A 16,434-nucleotide genomic window follows, 5' to 3' on the forward strand; every position below is an offset into this window, starting at 1 on the left:
ATTCTGTTCAAAGCGCGAAAAAGTTCTTGTTTTTTACCCAGATATTTAAAAAGAATATATTTTAGAGCAGTAATCACAATACCATGTAACCGTGATGATTTTATCCAAGATTATCATACCGTTAGAATCTTATACCGGCCCATGCCTACATCAAACTCAATGGATTAAAGACGCCTTATTTTTTGTAAATTAGGAAAAATTAAATATACTCTTCGAGGTTCAGTGATCCAATTTTCCAACATTTGGTTGCCATTCTTGGAGCATGTCAAATCTCTGAAACCTGAAGCTGTTACTATAGAATGAATAGCTGCCCATCTTACACTTTTAGTCTGTACCTTCCAGATGAGTGCTAGTGCTGATACATACAACTCTTTCTTGATATAAAACCACAAGTTTGAAGAATGTGCCCCCTCCCCATTCTATTCAGTTTAATGTATTTTCCCTTTTCTCTCTGAATTTTTTCTTTGATTAGCATTATTTATTTTACCTAATACACCATGCTGCAAACCTCAACTTGCAGTACTGACCTGTTTATATGCTTAATTTGTAAAATGAATGCACTTCATATATTGTTTATGCATCATATACTATGTGTTGCAGAATATCAGGGTTATAGTGTGGTTTATTATTTTTCTTATAAATATTGCACTGCTATATATATTTTTCTTTTTGTACTCTTTTACTTTTGGTTGTTAACTGTCACAAAAATCTAATAAATAAATCTTAAAAAAAAAAAAAAAAGTGAATGGATTGCAATCAGTATATCCAGCAGCAAAGGACCACTAACAAAAAAGCCCACGATTCAGCAAACATTTGTAAATCAAATCACTTATGCACCAACATCCAAGCATGCTATTGAGCTGAACAGTGCATATGTAGGGCCTACTGCATATCCAGAAAAAAATGAAAGATATCCAAAGATGCCTTTTTAAGTTGTAAAGAAATCTGTGTTTTTGGAACTACTGAAGATAGCAGAAGTCAATTATTTATTTGTAATTATTTAGCCTGACTTGTTTATTGTTCCAAAATATTTAAAATGTTTTTTGAAATATAATATATTGTTCAATTGGGAAAAATTGTTGTTTTTATACCGAGACATTTAAAAAGAACATATTTTTTTAGCAGAAATCACAATACCGTGATACCGTGAAACCATGATATTTTTATTTAAGGTTATCATACTGTCAGAATCTTATACCAGCCCGTGCCTAATGTATATAGCAGTTCTTTTTTTAAAAAGATTGTATCTGTGAACTTCATTATTTTGTACAATTTATTTGCCCTCATAAACTTTAGTCAAATACTATAAACTTCTCATCCCCTCGAAATGACTTTCTTCACTTCCCGGTCACAGGGAGTTTTTTAAGGCAAGCACATCATATCATATGGGTGTTTCAATTCTGCTCTGAGTTCGTCCATTCATCAATCTTCCTTCATTTTGTTATTTGTGGGAAAAAAGTCAATCTTAACCTCCGTTTCTTAGCGACTTTAAGCAATGCCCATTCTGAAGCAGCATGTGTTGTTCAATCTGCTGTGCATAATTGCAAATTAACTAAAGAACATGATATTTTGCCCTGTTTTTCATTTTCTATCACAATTGTGATGGTGTAAGATTAAGGCACATGCACCAGGGTATAATAGGATCATGTGAGTAATATGAAACCAAATAAAGATTGTGAGGCTGCCGGAAACAATCGCAGAAGCACTCAGAGCACACATGCCCAATGTAAAAGCACCCTGAAAAGAAGGCTCTTGGTCCACTTCTAAACACACCCTGGTGTAGTTTGACTAAAAAGTGAATGCTACATGGACCAAAAACATTGCTTTACATTTATATTCTTAAGTTCAGTCTTAAAATTCGACAGTGCCCTATAAAGCCAACCATGGCTAATAAAACTGTTCACACTTGGCAAGTTTGGTTTGATTAAAAATCTTTGCTTTGTTACACGGCAAAAAATGCTTTTTTAGATTTTCTGTCTTGTGTCTAGTGCAAATATCTACAAATTTTTAAATCAAGAAGAATTTTCTAGACAAGCAAAATATTGTCTTCATTCATTTTCTTTTCAGCTTAGTCCCTTTATTAATCAGGGGTCGTCACAGTGGAATGAACCGCCAACTTATCCAGCATATGTTTTTTACGCAGCGGATGCTCTTCCAGCTGCAACCCATCACTGGGAAACATCCGTACACTCTCATTCACACTCATACTCTACAGACAATTAAGCTTACCCAACTCACCTATACCACATGTCTTTGGACTTGTTGGGAAAACCGGAGCACCCAGAGGAAACCCACAAAATATTGCCTTTTTTTTAAAGAAATAAGTCAAAATTAAGTGATTTTTATTTTTACTTAAAAAAGCTAAATAATCTGCCAAGAAACTAGAATCTGATGTCAAAATGAAAAACAAGATTATATGGTCTAGAAACAAGCCAAATATGGATTTACTGATTTGAATAAGTGCGAACACTACCATCTGAAACTTTGTGCCCTACAAACAAACATACCAAGACTGCTGAAAAAATGCATTCTATGATGTGCTCATTTGCAGTAGTCACATCACAGGATGTGCATAATCATGTAAGAATCATAGTTGACCAGGCGCCTCAGTTCAGACCGCATGTGATTTGTGGATTGGTGAGTTTTCAAGGCCTGAAATCGCATAAGCATTCCGAGCAAGTTTAAAGAACTCAAATGCAAGAAACAAACAGTTGCTTTAACAATGATTCGTTATATTTCATTTATAGAGTGAAAATATGCAATGTTATTTTGAATTTTATTATTCAGCTTTGTACCTGAATACTTTTGGACTACCCAGAAAAAAAACAAGCATTTCATTTGAATCTTCTGTTGTATTTATTTATGTCTGTAAATTGTTTATGATATTTAATGCAGATACACTCCCCTACAAAATCACCCAAATTATCTTTCAAAATGCTGTCTAAATCAAGTTATTCAAGTTAACTGTTTTTTTCATCATCTACATCTCTACAAAATATAAAATGTTGCAATGTCAGTTTTATTTTTCCAAAATCGTCCAGCCCTACTTTTTTTTCCTAACAAGCTCTGCTGTGATTTGACTGAAACATGACCAAACACACAAAGACAGAGAAACAGGACACAAAATGTGACCATAAAAAGAACAGCATGTTCAAATATACCAGTTTTATTGTTTTAATAATAATGGTGTTACATTACCGTTCAAAACAGACATCACAAATGTGTCTCCTCATGGCAGATCTTAGTTTGTGTGTAATAGATCAATATCTTGCACTGTTTTGATATATTTTAATTAGAGCTGCAATATATCATTTCAGCATCGAGATTGCAATGTGCGCGATATTCACATTGCAAGATATGCAATGTTGAGTATGAATTGTATACGAGCTACAAAACGTGAATTGTAGAGTCACTGCTTTTTAAGCTGTGAAGATTTATAATTTGCATGTGTTGTTAAGGACTGTGACTGAGCATTTTAAGCAAGTTTAGCATTTCAGAACAAACATTATGATGTTTGGAGGTGTAAAAAAAGATTTATTTAATTTAATTTTATAAATCGCCCCAGTTTAGGCAACTTGATCACCCCAGGTATGTCACCTGGGCGTTACATTAGATGAAAATAGCTTTTACCAACTTCGCCTTCTCTCTAAAACGAAATCCTCCACTTTACATTCTCTAGAAATTGCTATACATGCGCTTATAACTTCCCGGTTAGACTATTGCAACGCTCTCTATTTTGGGCTGCCTAAAGCAGGTCGCACACCGGATGCGCCGCGACATGGCGCGCACATGACAGTTGGAGGTATCGCACACCAGACGCGCACATTTGCATGTTATTTAAAATGAAACTATTCCGATGGCGCTCTGTGGTGCAGCAGAAATATAAACAGTGTCCTGAGTTGTGGCTGGGCGCCGCGGACAGCTGCCGACTTGCGGCGCCGGTGTGTGTACCCTGATAGAAAACTATGTTTAGAATACTAAAATGCATAGCACTGTTTGGCCTAGTGGCGCTTCTGGTGTGCGACCCCCTTCAGTCTCAGATTGTTTGCATACAGTTATGCATTAACTGTGCAAAACGCAGCAGCTAGATTTTAAATAAAAAGGCTGAAATATGCACGTCACTGCCATTTTGAGGTCTCTCCATTGGCTACCAGTGAGACAAAGAATAGAATTTAAAATTCTTCCTTTTTTTTGTATAAAGCCTTACATGGCCTGGGCCCCTGTTATTTATCTCATCTGTTATCTGTTATCTCAACTGATTGTGGCCTACACTCCTTCCAGACACTGGCGTTCCGCTGATCAGTTTTTATTAAAAGTCCCAATGGCCCACCTCAAAAGCAGGGGCGAACGTGCGTTTACTATAGCCGGTCCTCGCCTTTGGAACACGCTGCCGCTAGAAATAAAACTGGTTTCATTATTGCAATTTTTCAAGTCTAAATTAAAGACTCATCTATTTTCTAGGTCGTTTGAAGCATGAAGCTATGGTCACACTAGGCTTTGTTTGTGCGAAATTTTGTCGTACGGCGCTGCGAAAAGGGGCGGGATTAAACAAGATGATTAGGAATTAAAAGAAGCGAGCGATTGCTCCATGTTTTAAATTTCTGTCTAGAGAGGTCATGTTTTGATCCTCGATTGGTCTCACGCAGTCAAGTGATGCGATTTCGCAGGTCAGAGTTTACCTAGCTTGAACTTTGCACCGCAGTGAACTGCGAAACTTAAAGCATGACCCTGCGTTTCCGGTTTGACGCATTCGCGTGCGTATGAATGGAAGTCAATGGGAGAAAAAGCCCAGTGTGACAGCAGCTTAAGTCCCTTCCTTGGGGTCTTGTTTTTTTTTTCATTCTGTTTAGTGTGGTCAACTGGTACAATCTTTTAACTAGGTGGAATTACCTAAAGTTCAATTACCTTCTTCTTTTAGGCATTAAAACCAAACTATTTTTTGTAGAATCTATTCTAAATCTTTTATGCTATCTTTTTACATTATGTGCCTATTGTTGTTTTGTTTATTACGTTTGTACTGATTGTTTGTATCTTTCCTGTAAAGCACTTAGTTCTTTCCTTGTGGCCGCTTGGAAACGTGCTATATAAATAAATAGAACTTGAACTTGAACTTAATTATTTATACAGAATTAATACGATTTATGAAAAAATAAGTTTCTAGTCCAAATACCTACATTTCAGATCAAAAACATGATTATTTTACTTACCACATTGGCAGATAATTTTGTTTGTTTTAAGGAAAAACTATTAGCTTAACTTATTTCTTCTGAAGGTGAAAACAAACTTGATCTAAGAATTTTTAGATATTTGGACTAGAAACAAGACAAAGGAAAGGAAGAAAAGCACTTTTTGCATTGTGATTATTCCAGTTTTGTACCTAAATACTGTTCCAAATCTTCCAAATAGTGCTATTCAAACTGTCTTGAAAAACTGTATTCATATTGCAATATTTAATTTTTCTGCAATAAATATTGCGAGATCAGATTTTTCCAATATCGTGCAGCCCTAATTTTAATAGCATATACAAATACCATCAAATTTATAAGATAAACAAACTAATTTAGCCCAGCACACTGCCTCATTTTGGATGTTCGGTATGATGATCTGTTATAAAACATCATCAAATCATTTGTTTTTGTTTTATATCTTTAGGTTCAGTCTTAAAAATTGCAGTGTCAATGCTAAGTCAACCGAAAGTACAAGTATAACTTTATTTATTGTTCTGGATAAAAAAAAAAACAAGAAATCAGAATCTGCAATACACCTTCACAGCATTTATCACCGTATCAGAGTCACGCAGAACCAGTAGAATAAAGTTTTCGCTTTGTAATCTCTCCAGCAACATTGGTCCTCCCTCAGATTGAGCTTTATGTTGGAGTTCTGGAATCAATTTAGGAAGGAATGCAAAAGGCTGTTAACAGTCTTGAAATTTGCATGCCATTCATAACTTCTCCCTTCATCGCTGCTGGACTGGTGCGTTCGGCCGCTGCTATGAAAAAGATTTGTGATGTATGTGGATTCACATATGCAGTTTGATTTCTGAGAAGGGGAAAAAGAGCTGCCTACTTCTTTTATTGATTCCCATCGACCCGTTTTCTCTCCAAGGAGAGAAGTGCATAACACTCTTGACAGGCAGGGCTCATATTTTACAGGAATGAAGCATGGGTAGACATAAAACGTGGTCCATCTGTGATGCATTGTTGAAGTGTACAGACATTAGCTGAAATTTGCAGGTAAAGGAACAATGGTAGGTTTTCAAGAGGACATGATGGATCTGTCTAAAGATCAGGAAAGATCTGGTAATGTGTTATGATGATAAAAAATGTTTTGCAGAAAGGCTTTGCTTTCAGGTGAATGGAAAGTGATCTTGATTATTCCATTACTCCTGTTGTGTTGGCTGTTTAAACAAAATGTAATTTCACTTCCTTTTTTTTTTGCAGGATGTCGGAAGCTTTGTCACAGCAAGAGAGACTTCGGGCCATTACTGTAAGTGAATGATTGCACTAATTGTAATTTGTTTATATTAGGACTGTCACAGTTCATCAAAAGTAATTAATTGTAAAAATAATGAATTTCATTACAGATTGATCTGATTAGAGAAACTTTGTCAGTGATGTTGACATTTCTATCTGAAAAATAGATTTAAACATCAGAGCTGCGATGCAGTTAGCATTGATGAATGTGGAATGTATTTATTTTTGTACTTGTAAAAGTAGTTTTGTACTTTTGCCCCTATTATGCATTAAAAAAAGGTCATATTTCGGTTTTAGGGGTCTCCAACAACAGTCTGATATGCATGCAAGGTCAAAAAACACTTTCATTGTCTTATAATATGCATTTATTTTTACCTAATTATCCCAACAACTCCCAAATGATTTGTTCAGCGATTCATTTGTTTCCAAACCCTTCCTTAGCGCGATAATAATCTGCCCTGATTGGTCAATAACCCAATCTATTGTGATTGATCGACTGCATTCAGTGTGAGACAGAGAGAAATGGCTTATCAACAGTTTTGAAGTAGTCAGAGTGCAGAGTGTATGTGTGAGCCCAATGCAGGAATGCATTAAAGCAATGCAGTTTAACACCATTTAATAATAAATAAATATAATTAATTGTTATTTTAATTTGTTTGTATTTCAATGCTAAGTCAACCGAAAGTACAAGTATAACTTTATTTATTGTTTTGGATAAAACAAAACAAGAAATCAGAATCTGCAATACACCTTCACAGCATTTATCACAGTATCAGAGTCACGCAGAACCTGTAGAATAAAGTTTTCGCTTTGTAATCTCTCCAGCAACATCAGTCTTCCCTCAGATTGAGCTTTATGTCGGAGTTCTGGAATCAATTTAGGAAGGAATGCAAAAGGCTGTTGCAAAATCTGTAATATTGTAAAGAAATACAAACAAATTAAAATAACAATTAATTATATTTATTTATTATTAATTAAAAAAATATTGTAATATCATTATTTGCTAAATGAAATAATCTTTGGATAAATAGAAAGTTCATTAGCATCACTTCAGCCCAATCCCAATTCTATTTATTTTACCCTTACCCCTTCGCCTTGGCCCTTGAGACAGAGTGTGAAGGGGAAGGGCTTCAAAATTGACTCCTAAGAAACGTGTGGTATGGTCATCGCGATCGCTTACTTAATATGAGATCGACGATAGCTTCTGCTGTAGTTATTCCAGTTGTGTAATTTTTTGGTATTTATCTTTAGGAAGTCACAGAAAGTAATGATCTGAAAAAAGCTCATTCACTAGACTTTTCACACTTGAAACCAAGAGGTACAAAAATTTCCCAGAATACACCATCTACAACATCAACGTGGCTGCACACAGAAGTCAGGAGATGCAAAAATGTGTATTTTTTTGTCATTATTAAAATTTTTTACAACAAACACGCATATGTTTTAATAAATTCATAATGGCGTTCGTGTTTTACTGTCATGCTTTTTTTTAAAAACAAAAAAAAAACCTGCTAAGTTTCTCTATGTAAAATCTATAATAATAACTCCTGTATAGTACTCCCACAACATACTTTCACATACTTTCACATCACATGATACTCAAACCTTGTCAGAAAAGTCTAGTGAATGAGCTTTTTTCAGATCATTACTTTCTGTGACTTCCTGAAGATAAATACCAAAAAATTACACAACTGGAATAACTACAGCAGTCGCTATCGTCGATCTCATATTAAGCGATTGCAATGACCATAGATGACATGTGCAGGTGTTGTAGTGCTCTCACGTTTCTTAGGAGTCAATTTTGAAGCCCTTCCCCTTCACACTCGGTCTCATGGGCCAAGGCGAAGGGTTAAGGGTAAAATAAATAGAATTGGGATTGGGTGGAAGTGATGCTAATGAACTTTCTATTTATCCAAAGATTATTTCATTCAGCAAATAATTATATTACAATAATTTTATAATTAATAATAAATAAATATAATTAATTGTTATTTTAATTTGTTTGTATTTCTTTACAATACTACAGATTTATTGTGTTTTTGATCAAATAAATGTAGACTTAATGGGTATGAGACCTCTTTAAAAAGTCCAGAAAATTTATTATTTCGCTATTTTATTTATTATAGTTCGCTAAACCTAAAACCATGAAGTAAAATCATATTTGTCTGTTGAAATAAATGTTGACAAGTGAAATATGTGTGTGTGTGTGTGTGTGTGTGCGTGTGTGCGTGTGTGCGTGTGTGCGTGTGTGCGTGTGTGCGTGTGTGTGTATGTGTGTGTGTGCGTGTGTGTGTGTGTGTGTGTGTGTGTGTGTGTAACTTGTATTCCTCATGTTGTGTGAACCAAATGTCCCCACAAGTATAGGAATGCCAATAAACGGGTGGGTCAATTGGTGCTTTTGAAAACACTATTGATTGTGTTTAGGGAAAGAGGAGGGTGGGTCAGTAGATCGGTCAGTTAGTCAGTCATTCAGTCGACAGCGGCCTCTGATGGATTTACACGAGAACAGCATGTGCGAATGGCACTCTTGAGAGAAATTCAAGATGTCCTCACTGTAGACTGTAACAACAATGACATACTAGACCAGGTCCACAATGTAGTGGACATTGTACCGCCCATTTGGGATGACGCCCATGCTACTGTGACGGTTGGGTTTAGGGTAGGAGGAGGTGTAGGCGATCGTCCACTATGTAGTGGACCTGGTCCCGTGCGTCATTAAGCTGCGGGCTACAGCGAGGACTGTCTCAAGAAATTTGAGATCTCAAAAAGCATACACAGCGGCCTCTGGTGGATTCGCGAAGCAAAAGCTGCAAAAAATAACCTCCTGGGACGTATTTGGCGCTCTCCAGAAAAGTATATAGCAGTACATTTTCAGAATGAGCCTGGGTTGTTTTTTTGGTATCCATAAGGAAAACAGCTCATAAGTCAAACAGAATGAAGTATTTTGGAAATGTAAAAATGCAGATTGTTTCCTGTGAGGGTTGGGTTTTAGGGTAGGGGTATAAAATGTACAGTGTGTACAGTATAGCTATAATTACCTCTATGGGAAGTCCCCATACAGATAGCTGTACAAGTATATGTGTATTCACTTTATTAAATTTTTTTAATTTTTGGAAATATTTTTCACATTTATAAAAACAACAAGCTAATGTTTACTTGAAGCTAGAACATAAAAACGGACAAAAAATATTTTAAAAATTGTAATAAAAAATATAAAATTCTGTAAATTAATATGGTTGCTTTATGATATTACAATAACAATAATTTGAAGTAATAATACAGAAATTTGTGAATATTTGTAAAATTAATAAATAAATCATAATGTATGATATTGGAATTTTCAAAATATCTTGTTTTCAAGCAGAATTCAATATTATGCATTTCCTCATCATGCATTTCTATATAAATCAGCCAGGATCAGCAATAAGTCAAATGTCAGGATCCAGATAAGATGCACAGAAGGCCTAAGTGATATTAGTCTGGTCTCGTGAGGCATTATACTCCTACAGTATGTCAATGAGCATCTATAACACCTAATGCATGTTCTGCCATCAGCACTAAAGCACTTTACGGCTGTTTAATTATTGATGGGCCTTCGCATTATTTGTGTACAACCAGACTAATGTCTTTAACTGCTGGTTCCCTGTCTTCTGAGAAATGAAGACAAGACTTCCTGAATGAATTTGCAATGTCACGAGTTTTATTGGAAGTTCTGCTTTAATTTCATCTTCAGTTTTTCATGCTTTGTGGCATTGGAAGTTTTAGATATGGTCACAGACTTTATTTTGAGCATCTCTTGTCAGTTTTGTGTCATATTCTGCACTGTGCATGCAGTTCAAAATAGTGTGAACCTCCTGCTATTTAATTAAGTTTTGATAGATTAACTTGTGCTAAGTTTGGACTTGTTTATTAAATAATGTGTCGATTGATATAGAACTTTCCAGCATTATGTAGGTCATCGTTTTTGATATTTACTTTAGTTACTGTCGCTATGGCTGAAGGTGTTATTACAGATATTGGAAATTGAAAATTCGCTTGATTTTTATTGTTTGTTCACACTAATCCAGGACAGAGAGTCACACCTGTTGATAAATAGAGCATATTTATATTCTAATAAATACACTGTAAGTAAATTGATTGTTATTGGCTGTACTGTTAGAAGGTCTATGTATTGTACATTGTTCATGTATTTTCGGTTTTTAAATAATAATAATAATAGTAATAATAATAATAATAAAAATAATGATAAACTTGAAAGAAATGCTTATTGTTAACCTAAAGTTTAAAACTAAAATATTAAAACTAAGATAAAGGAATCAGATCTGTAGGGGTTTGAAGTGAAATGAGGAATTGGAGTTATACCGTTGTTCCAACTGGACATATACCATTCTTCCAAATTTGAGAAATATAAATCACAATAACTGGATTTTTAATAGTGACACTGAAAAATTTTATCTCCTTAGAATTGAGAAGCTTTTGTTGTCTATCTTCAAGTAAAATAAAAATTTATAATGTTCATAATCCAAATGAAAAAAAATCTTATTACTGAAAATTTGAAAACATGGAATTATACGGTTATTCGTCTTAACACCTTATATAAATATGAATTAATATAAGATTTTAAAAATGAAACCAAAATAAATCAAAAATAAAACCAGCAAGTCCACATTTTAACCATTTAGTTTAGCTTGATTTTCTAAAATAATTCTCAGGGCTGGGTTGTGGTGTAATGGGTATTAATTTATCTGTAAACATGTGCCAGAGTAATCAGTGGACTGTTCCACTGTGGTGACCTCTGATGAAAGGAAGAAATAATCTGAAGAGAATTGAGAGAATGAATTAGTGAAATATTTAAATAAAAAGGATTTTTGCTATACATAATTGTATAGTAATAGACTTAAAACATAGTTAAATACCTTTCAGTAGGTTTAATATTGTTCTGTCTTTTAGGAAAAGAGAAAGAAGGAGGCTGAGATTGAGAACAAAAGAAGACAACTGGAGGATGACCGCCGACAACTCCAGCATCTCAAGGTACCAACAAATAACCGCTAACAGGCAGCAGATGTGTTTGAATACTGTCTGTGCGTGTACATCTAGGTTTAGTGTTTACTGTCTGATCATTCAGACTGACCTTTACAATGAGTTTACAGTACGCCTCTTTTATTTGTTTTGATTTTTTTTTTTGGCCAGTGAGACATCATTTTAAATTCAAAAGGAAAACACTATACTTTATTGAGAAGACTACAAAGCCAACTAGCTTTAGTTGAACACTGTGTAAGTACAAACATTCATGATAATAACAGTGGTGGTTAACAGTTCAGAGGGGTTGAGTAAAAGAAATTGAGAAAATTGAGATAAACGTTTTATCCAAATAGTATTCAAATTTATTACTCCTGTGAGTCTACTTATAGTTTTTCTACTCAATGGCGCCCTCCAGTGTGGAGGATGAATGATAGAAATTATATGTGAGAGTTTAGTGCTTCAAGATGGAGCTGGGGTTTTTTTACGTACTGTTGCTTTTTAAATAGCACAGTTATGACAAATACTACAGTATTGTTACTCCTAACCAGTGTTGGGTAAGTTACTTTAAAGAGTAATAGATTACAAATTACTGATTACTACTGGAAAATTGTAATCCGATTACATTACTAATTACTTAGTAATGTAAAAAGTAATCAGATTACTAATTACTTTACTTTGAAGTTACTTTTAAAACATAAAAAGTATACCTATAAAAATACAAAATAAACTGCAGGTCTTTCATTAATTTAATATTCACTGAAAATCATTACAGTAGGTTGGTCACAGCAGCTTGACATATTCAAAATACTTAGTTCGCCCAAAAACCTAAAATTCTCTCATCATTCACTTTTTCCAATCCTGTTTTTTTTACACAAAAGAAGATATTCAGTAGAAAACTGGATACCTGTAACCACTGACATCCATAATATGCAAAAGCACTGCAGTGTTTGGGTGTTCTGTGTTTGTCTGGGGTAATTAGTCTACCAAAACCAGTATATTCCAAAGTATGAAGCTGAATGGTCAGTTTTTGTCACGTGACTCATGGTTTTCAACTGGTTGTACCTGGAAATGCGAGCGCATGAAATATATGTGTGCAATATGCACTCCCAATATGTGTGCGCGGAAAAGACCCGATATGTGAATGGCCCCATAAGCAGTTACACTTCTCTTCACATTCAGAAGGTAACTAACGATCCTGCACAAAAATTCAATTTAGCCTGTGTCGGGCTGCCATGTTTTTGGGTGCCTGTGTCCTCCTTGGTGACGAGTTTTGTTGTAGAATGCTTTCTGTTCTAGTACTGTTCTAGACTGCATTTCACAGCAATATTTTTGTTTTTACACTCAATGAAATCAAAGTCATTTCTGTATTTCCACTTGAAGAAGCAGCCACTCTCGATAGCAACCATTTCAGCTCGCATTCTCCAGCAATGCTTATTAACTGATGCTGCAGCCGAAAACGTGATTTAAAAGAAGCATTTTTTTCTTCCAAAAACTATATTTGTTATGAAAGTAACACAATTGCACTGACTTTAATAACTGTAATCTAATTACACAAATTTAAAATGTAATTTGTTACATTACTGCTCTCCTCAAAAATGTAATTAGAATACAGTAACTTGTTACTGTGGAACGCGTTACACCCAACTCTGCTCCTAACTAACACAAAGCAATATTAAATATGTGGATTATATTATTATATTTGTGAGTATAAGTACACCACAACACACATAGTTCAGAGGTGTGTCTTCCTTTTATAATTTACTCTCTGTCTGGTCATACACTTATCACATTTCTAAACTTATTTAAAGCCCTAAAGTGTTGAAATTCCTAATGTGAGAATGATTTTTAGGGATTGAAGTCACTGAAAGGGCAGGGGGAAGTTTCAACAGCAGTTTCCTGTTTGAAGGGAAAAGTCTGCATCCTCCCTTTAAATGAACTTCTGTTATCATAGGTCTTTTTAATTTTGGGTTTTAAAAAGCTTGCTAAATTGTTCTGGGAATCTTGAGAATATCTCTGTATTACCATTTCTGATTAATGTACTCAAATGAAACCTCATTTTAGTCAGAAGTTAATTGTTTTAGCAACTAACTGGTTAACAAGGAAACTTTTTAAAGCTGCAGTCTGTTAATTTTGTGCGACTTTTAGGAAAGAAAACAACAAAAAAATTGGTCACACATTAAACTTGTGTAGGAGAAAGCTTTTTTTTTTTACAACAGATGATAATAATACATTTTAATAATCACAAAGCTTTTAAAAATGGATTAATATATCATTCTCTATATCTTTTTTCACAAATTAAAGACATATTTAATCATGATTATGGATGTTTTAAATGTGTACAATGATAAATGATGTCATTTCATTATATGGTTTGAGTCAGAGAATCAGTCACGTATATAAACAGTTCATTAATGAGGTACACACATGGCATATGTTATTTGTTTTTTCATGATGACATAATTATCTCTGGACTTGTGCATACATTATTTCCTCAGTTGTCCTCATCATTCAGGCCAGAATAAGAAAACTGCTCAATTTATGCAAATCCTAAAGTTCCCAAGTCTGCGGCAAAAGATCTGTGATCCGAAATAGCTTGCCTGCCTGCGTGCCTGTTCTCATCTCCCAAATATCCGGCGAGGCGATTGTTTCCTTTTTGTTATCTGTCCCAACGTGATATTTTTTGTTTGTTAGTTTTATACCTGCCATTGTGTTTTGCGCATAAGGGATTTTGCTCAATAGGGAACAATGGAGCAGGCCTTAGTTTCCTATAGAGCGAGACTCAGATCCTTTGTCCTCCCCTCTGTGCTAGGATTGTATTGCGTGTGCATGTGGATGGGTGTGAACATGTGGTGATGTCAGCGTATCTGTCATCGGGCCAGAATTTGCGGTCACAAAGCCAGAGCAGAGGGAGGATAATGCAGAAGGAGAAGGAGAGCAGGACTGGGTCTTTTTTTTTTTTTTGGACGGTTACAAATCTGGACAGCTGAGTCACAAGATGTTATATGAAATGTTTTTCACTTGTTGCTAATTCTGTGTGAAGGATTGTGTTTGATATGAATAGTGGATAGTAGGTTTGACTTCAAAATCCAGGATCAAGATGTTACAGAGTGTTTTCCATTTGGTCAGTTTATAGACTGCACACAAAAATGTCAGCAATTGCCTCAGTCTTTTTTAGTTCATGTGACTGTGTTTTTTCTATGAATGACTCTCTTTAACATTCTTTGAATTTTTTTATAATTATGAATTTTTTGGCTATGGGGACAAGGTCATTTTGTTTGGTGTATTTTTAAATGCATTTTCAGGATTATTAATTTTATTTTAGTTCGCCAGTAATATACTAATGGCCCTACTGCAACTGGCCTGATTTGTGACAGTTTGTGTGCAAACTCCCTTTTGTCAGAAAAATATTGTCAGGATTTACTAAAGATAAATAAATAAATAAATAAGATTTACTAAGATTTAATAGATTTAACAATAAGTTATTTTTGCAGCTGAAATTATTATAAGTTTATCATATGCCGTTATTGCAACTATTTTTACCCCTTTTTCAAGATTTAAGAGAAGTCTTTTGTGTCTCCCAGAATGTGTCTGTAAATTTCAGCTCATCAGATTATTTATTATACCTTTCAGAGGTTTGTACTTTTCAGCTCGGAGCATCTTGTAGCTGTTTTTATAGCCTGTGGCTTTAATGCTAATTTTCCCCGCCCACTGTTCCCACGTGCCATTAGAGAGTGCCTCAATCTCTGCCTCGGCTGTGTCAGATAAACAGCACAGTGACAGACATGAAGTAAGCAGATCTCTTGTAACGTCTGTGAGAAATGCTGCAGTAAGAACTTCCCCAATGATTATTTGACGTATTTGTTGTGGAGTTAATTCAAGCCTTTCTGCAACGATGAGACACACAATGTCGTTACTAGTTTCACGCGCACACACACACAGCGGACACACACTCACAGTGCAGGCTTAACTATACACTGTTTTTCCACGGCAAATGTGACAGGATACATGTTAATATACACCGCTGAACGGATATCCATTATGTTAATGTACAAAATAAACTTGATTTAGAGTCCACAAACCAGGATTGAAGCGTCTTTTATAATTGTACTAGCATGCTGCTGTGGTGATAAAGACGGTATAATCGCTGTAATTCATTACAAACATGCACCGTTTTAAAATGTTTTAATGTAAAACTCATTCTTGATCACATTTGATGATGACTGATGATCACAGAGAGCCGAACAGATCTTTTAATCCCAGTTGCTTTGTGCACGTCTTGTCTTATGGATATGACTATACGTCTTGTGGATATGACTATACCATGGAGACATGTTAATACGCGGCTGTCAATCAAATTGGTGGGTGGGGAAACCACAGTCCTATGTCACTTTGCGGTGGGCCTCAAAATGGAAGGGATTTGGATAGTTTTTTAACGTCAGAAAATTTTTAAAAGAGACTTACTGTGTTTATATTACCCCAATATGACTGTGGACACACTATACCTACACACCATTCTGTCCAAACAGCTTACAAACATAATTTTAATCATAGGTGCCCTGTAATACCAAAGGAAACCAACAAAAAAAATTGTGCGACAAGTCTTGCTGTATGAGGACTATAGGAATGCAGCAGGGGCATAGATTTAGGGTGGACGGAGGTGACGCGTCCTCACCAATATCCACCGACTATAGAAATGTCCCCACCAATAATTAAATCCACTTTTAAAAAAAAATCGTGCTGTCAATATTTACCTAGACCATAGACACACAGAAAGGGTTAAATCGCATTCTCTCCTTGAGTCTTCCCGCCCCCAAAACGCATATGAACATTTTGATTGGCTGCTATCATGTGAGAGGCTGTGGCTACCTTCAGATACAAGCAGCGTCAAACGCGGTGGATTGTTTTTTTCATGTGCTAGAGTATGGTGTGTTGGGTGACA

General features: G+C 35.2%; 1 protein-coding gene across 2 annotated transcripts in view; it reads left to right on the forward strand.

Moving 5' to 3' along the window:
* palm1b (paralemmin 1b) overlaps nt 1–16,434 on the forward strand; it is a 47,734-nt gene that overhangs the window by 12,874 nt on the left and 18,426 nt on the right. For both annotated transcript variants that reach the window (XM_056476106.1, XM_056476111.1), the window contains exons 2-3: nt 6,441–6,486; nt 11,424–11,504. In XM_056476106.1, the coding sequence (XP_056332081.1) occupies nt 6,442–6,486; nt 11,424–11,504 (126 nt within the window). In that variant the 5' untranslated portion in view covers nt 6,441. The remainder of the gene's footprint in view (nt 1–6,440; nt 6,487–11,423; nt 11,505–16,434) is intronic.

Source organism: Danio aesculapii, chromosome 2 (genome assembly GCF_903798145.1).
Source record: "Danio aesculapii chromosome 2, fDanAes4.1, whole genome shotgun sequence".
Classification (NCBI taxonomy): Eukaryota; Metazoa; Chordata; class Actinopteri; order Cypriniformes; family Danionidae; genus Danio; species Danio aesculapii.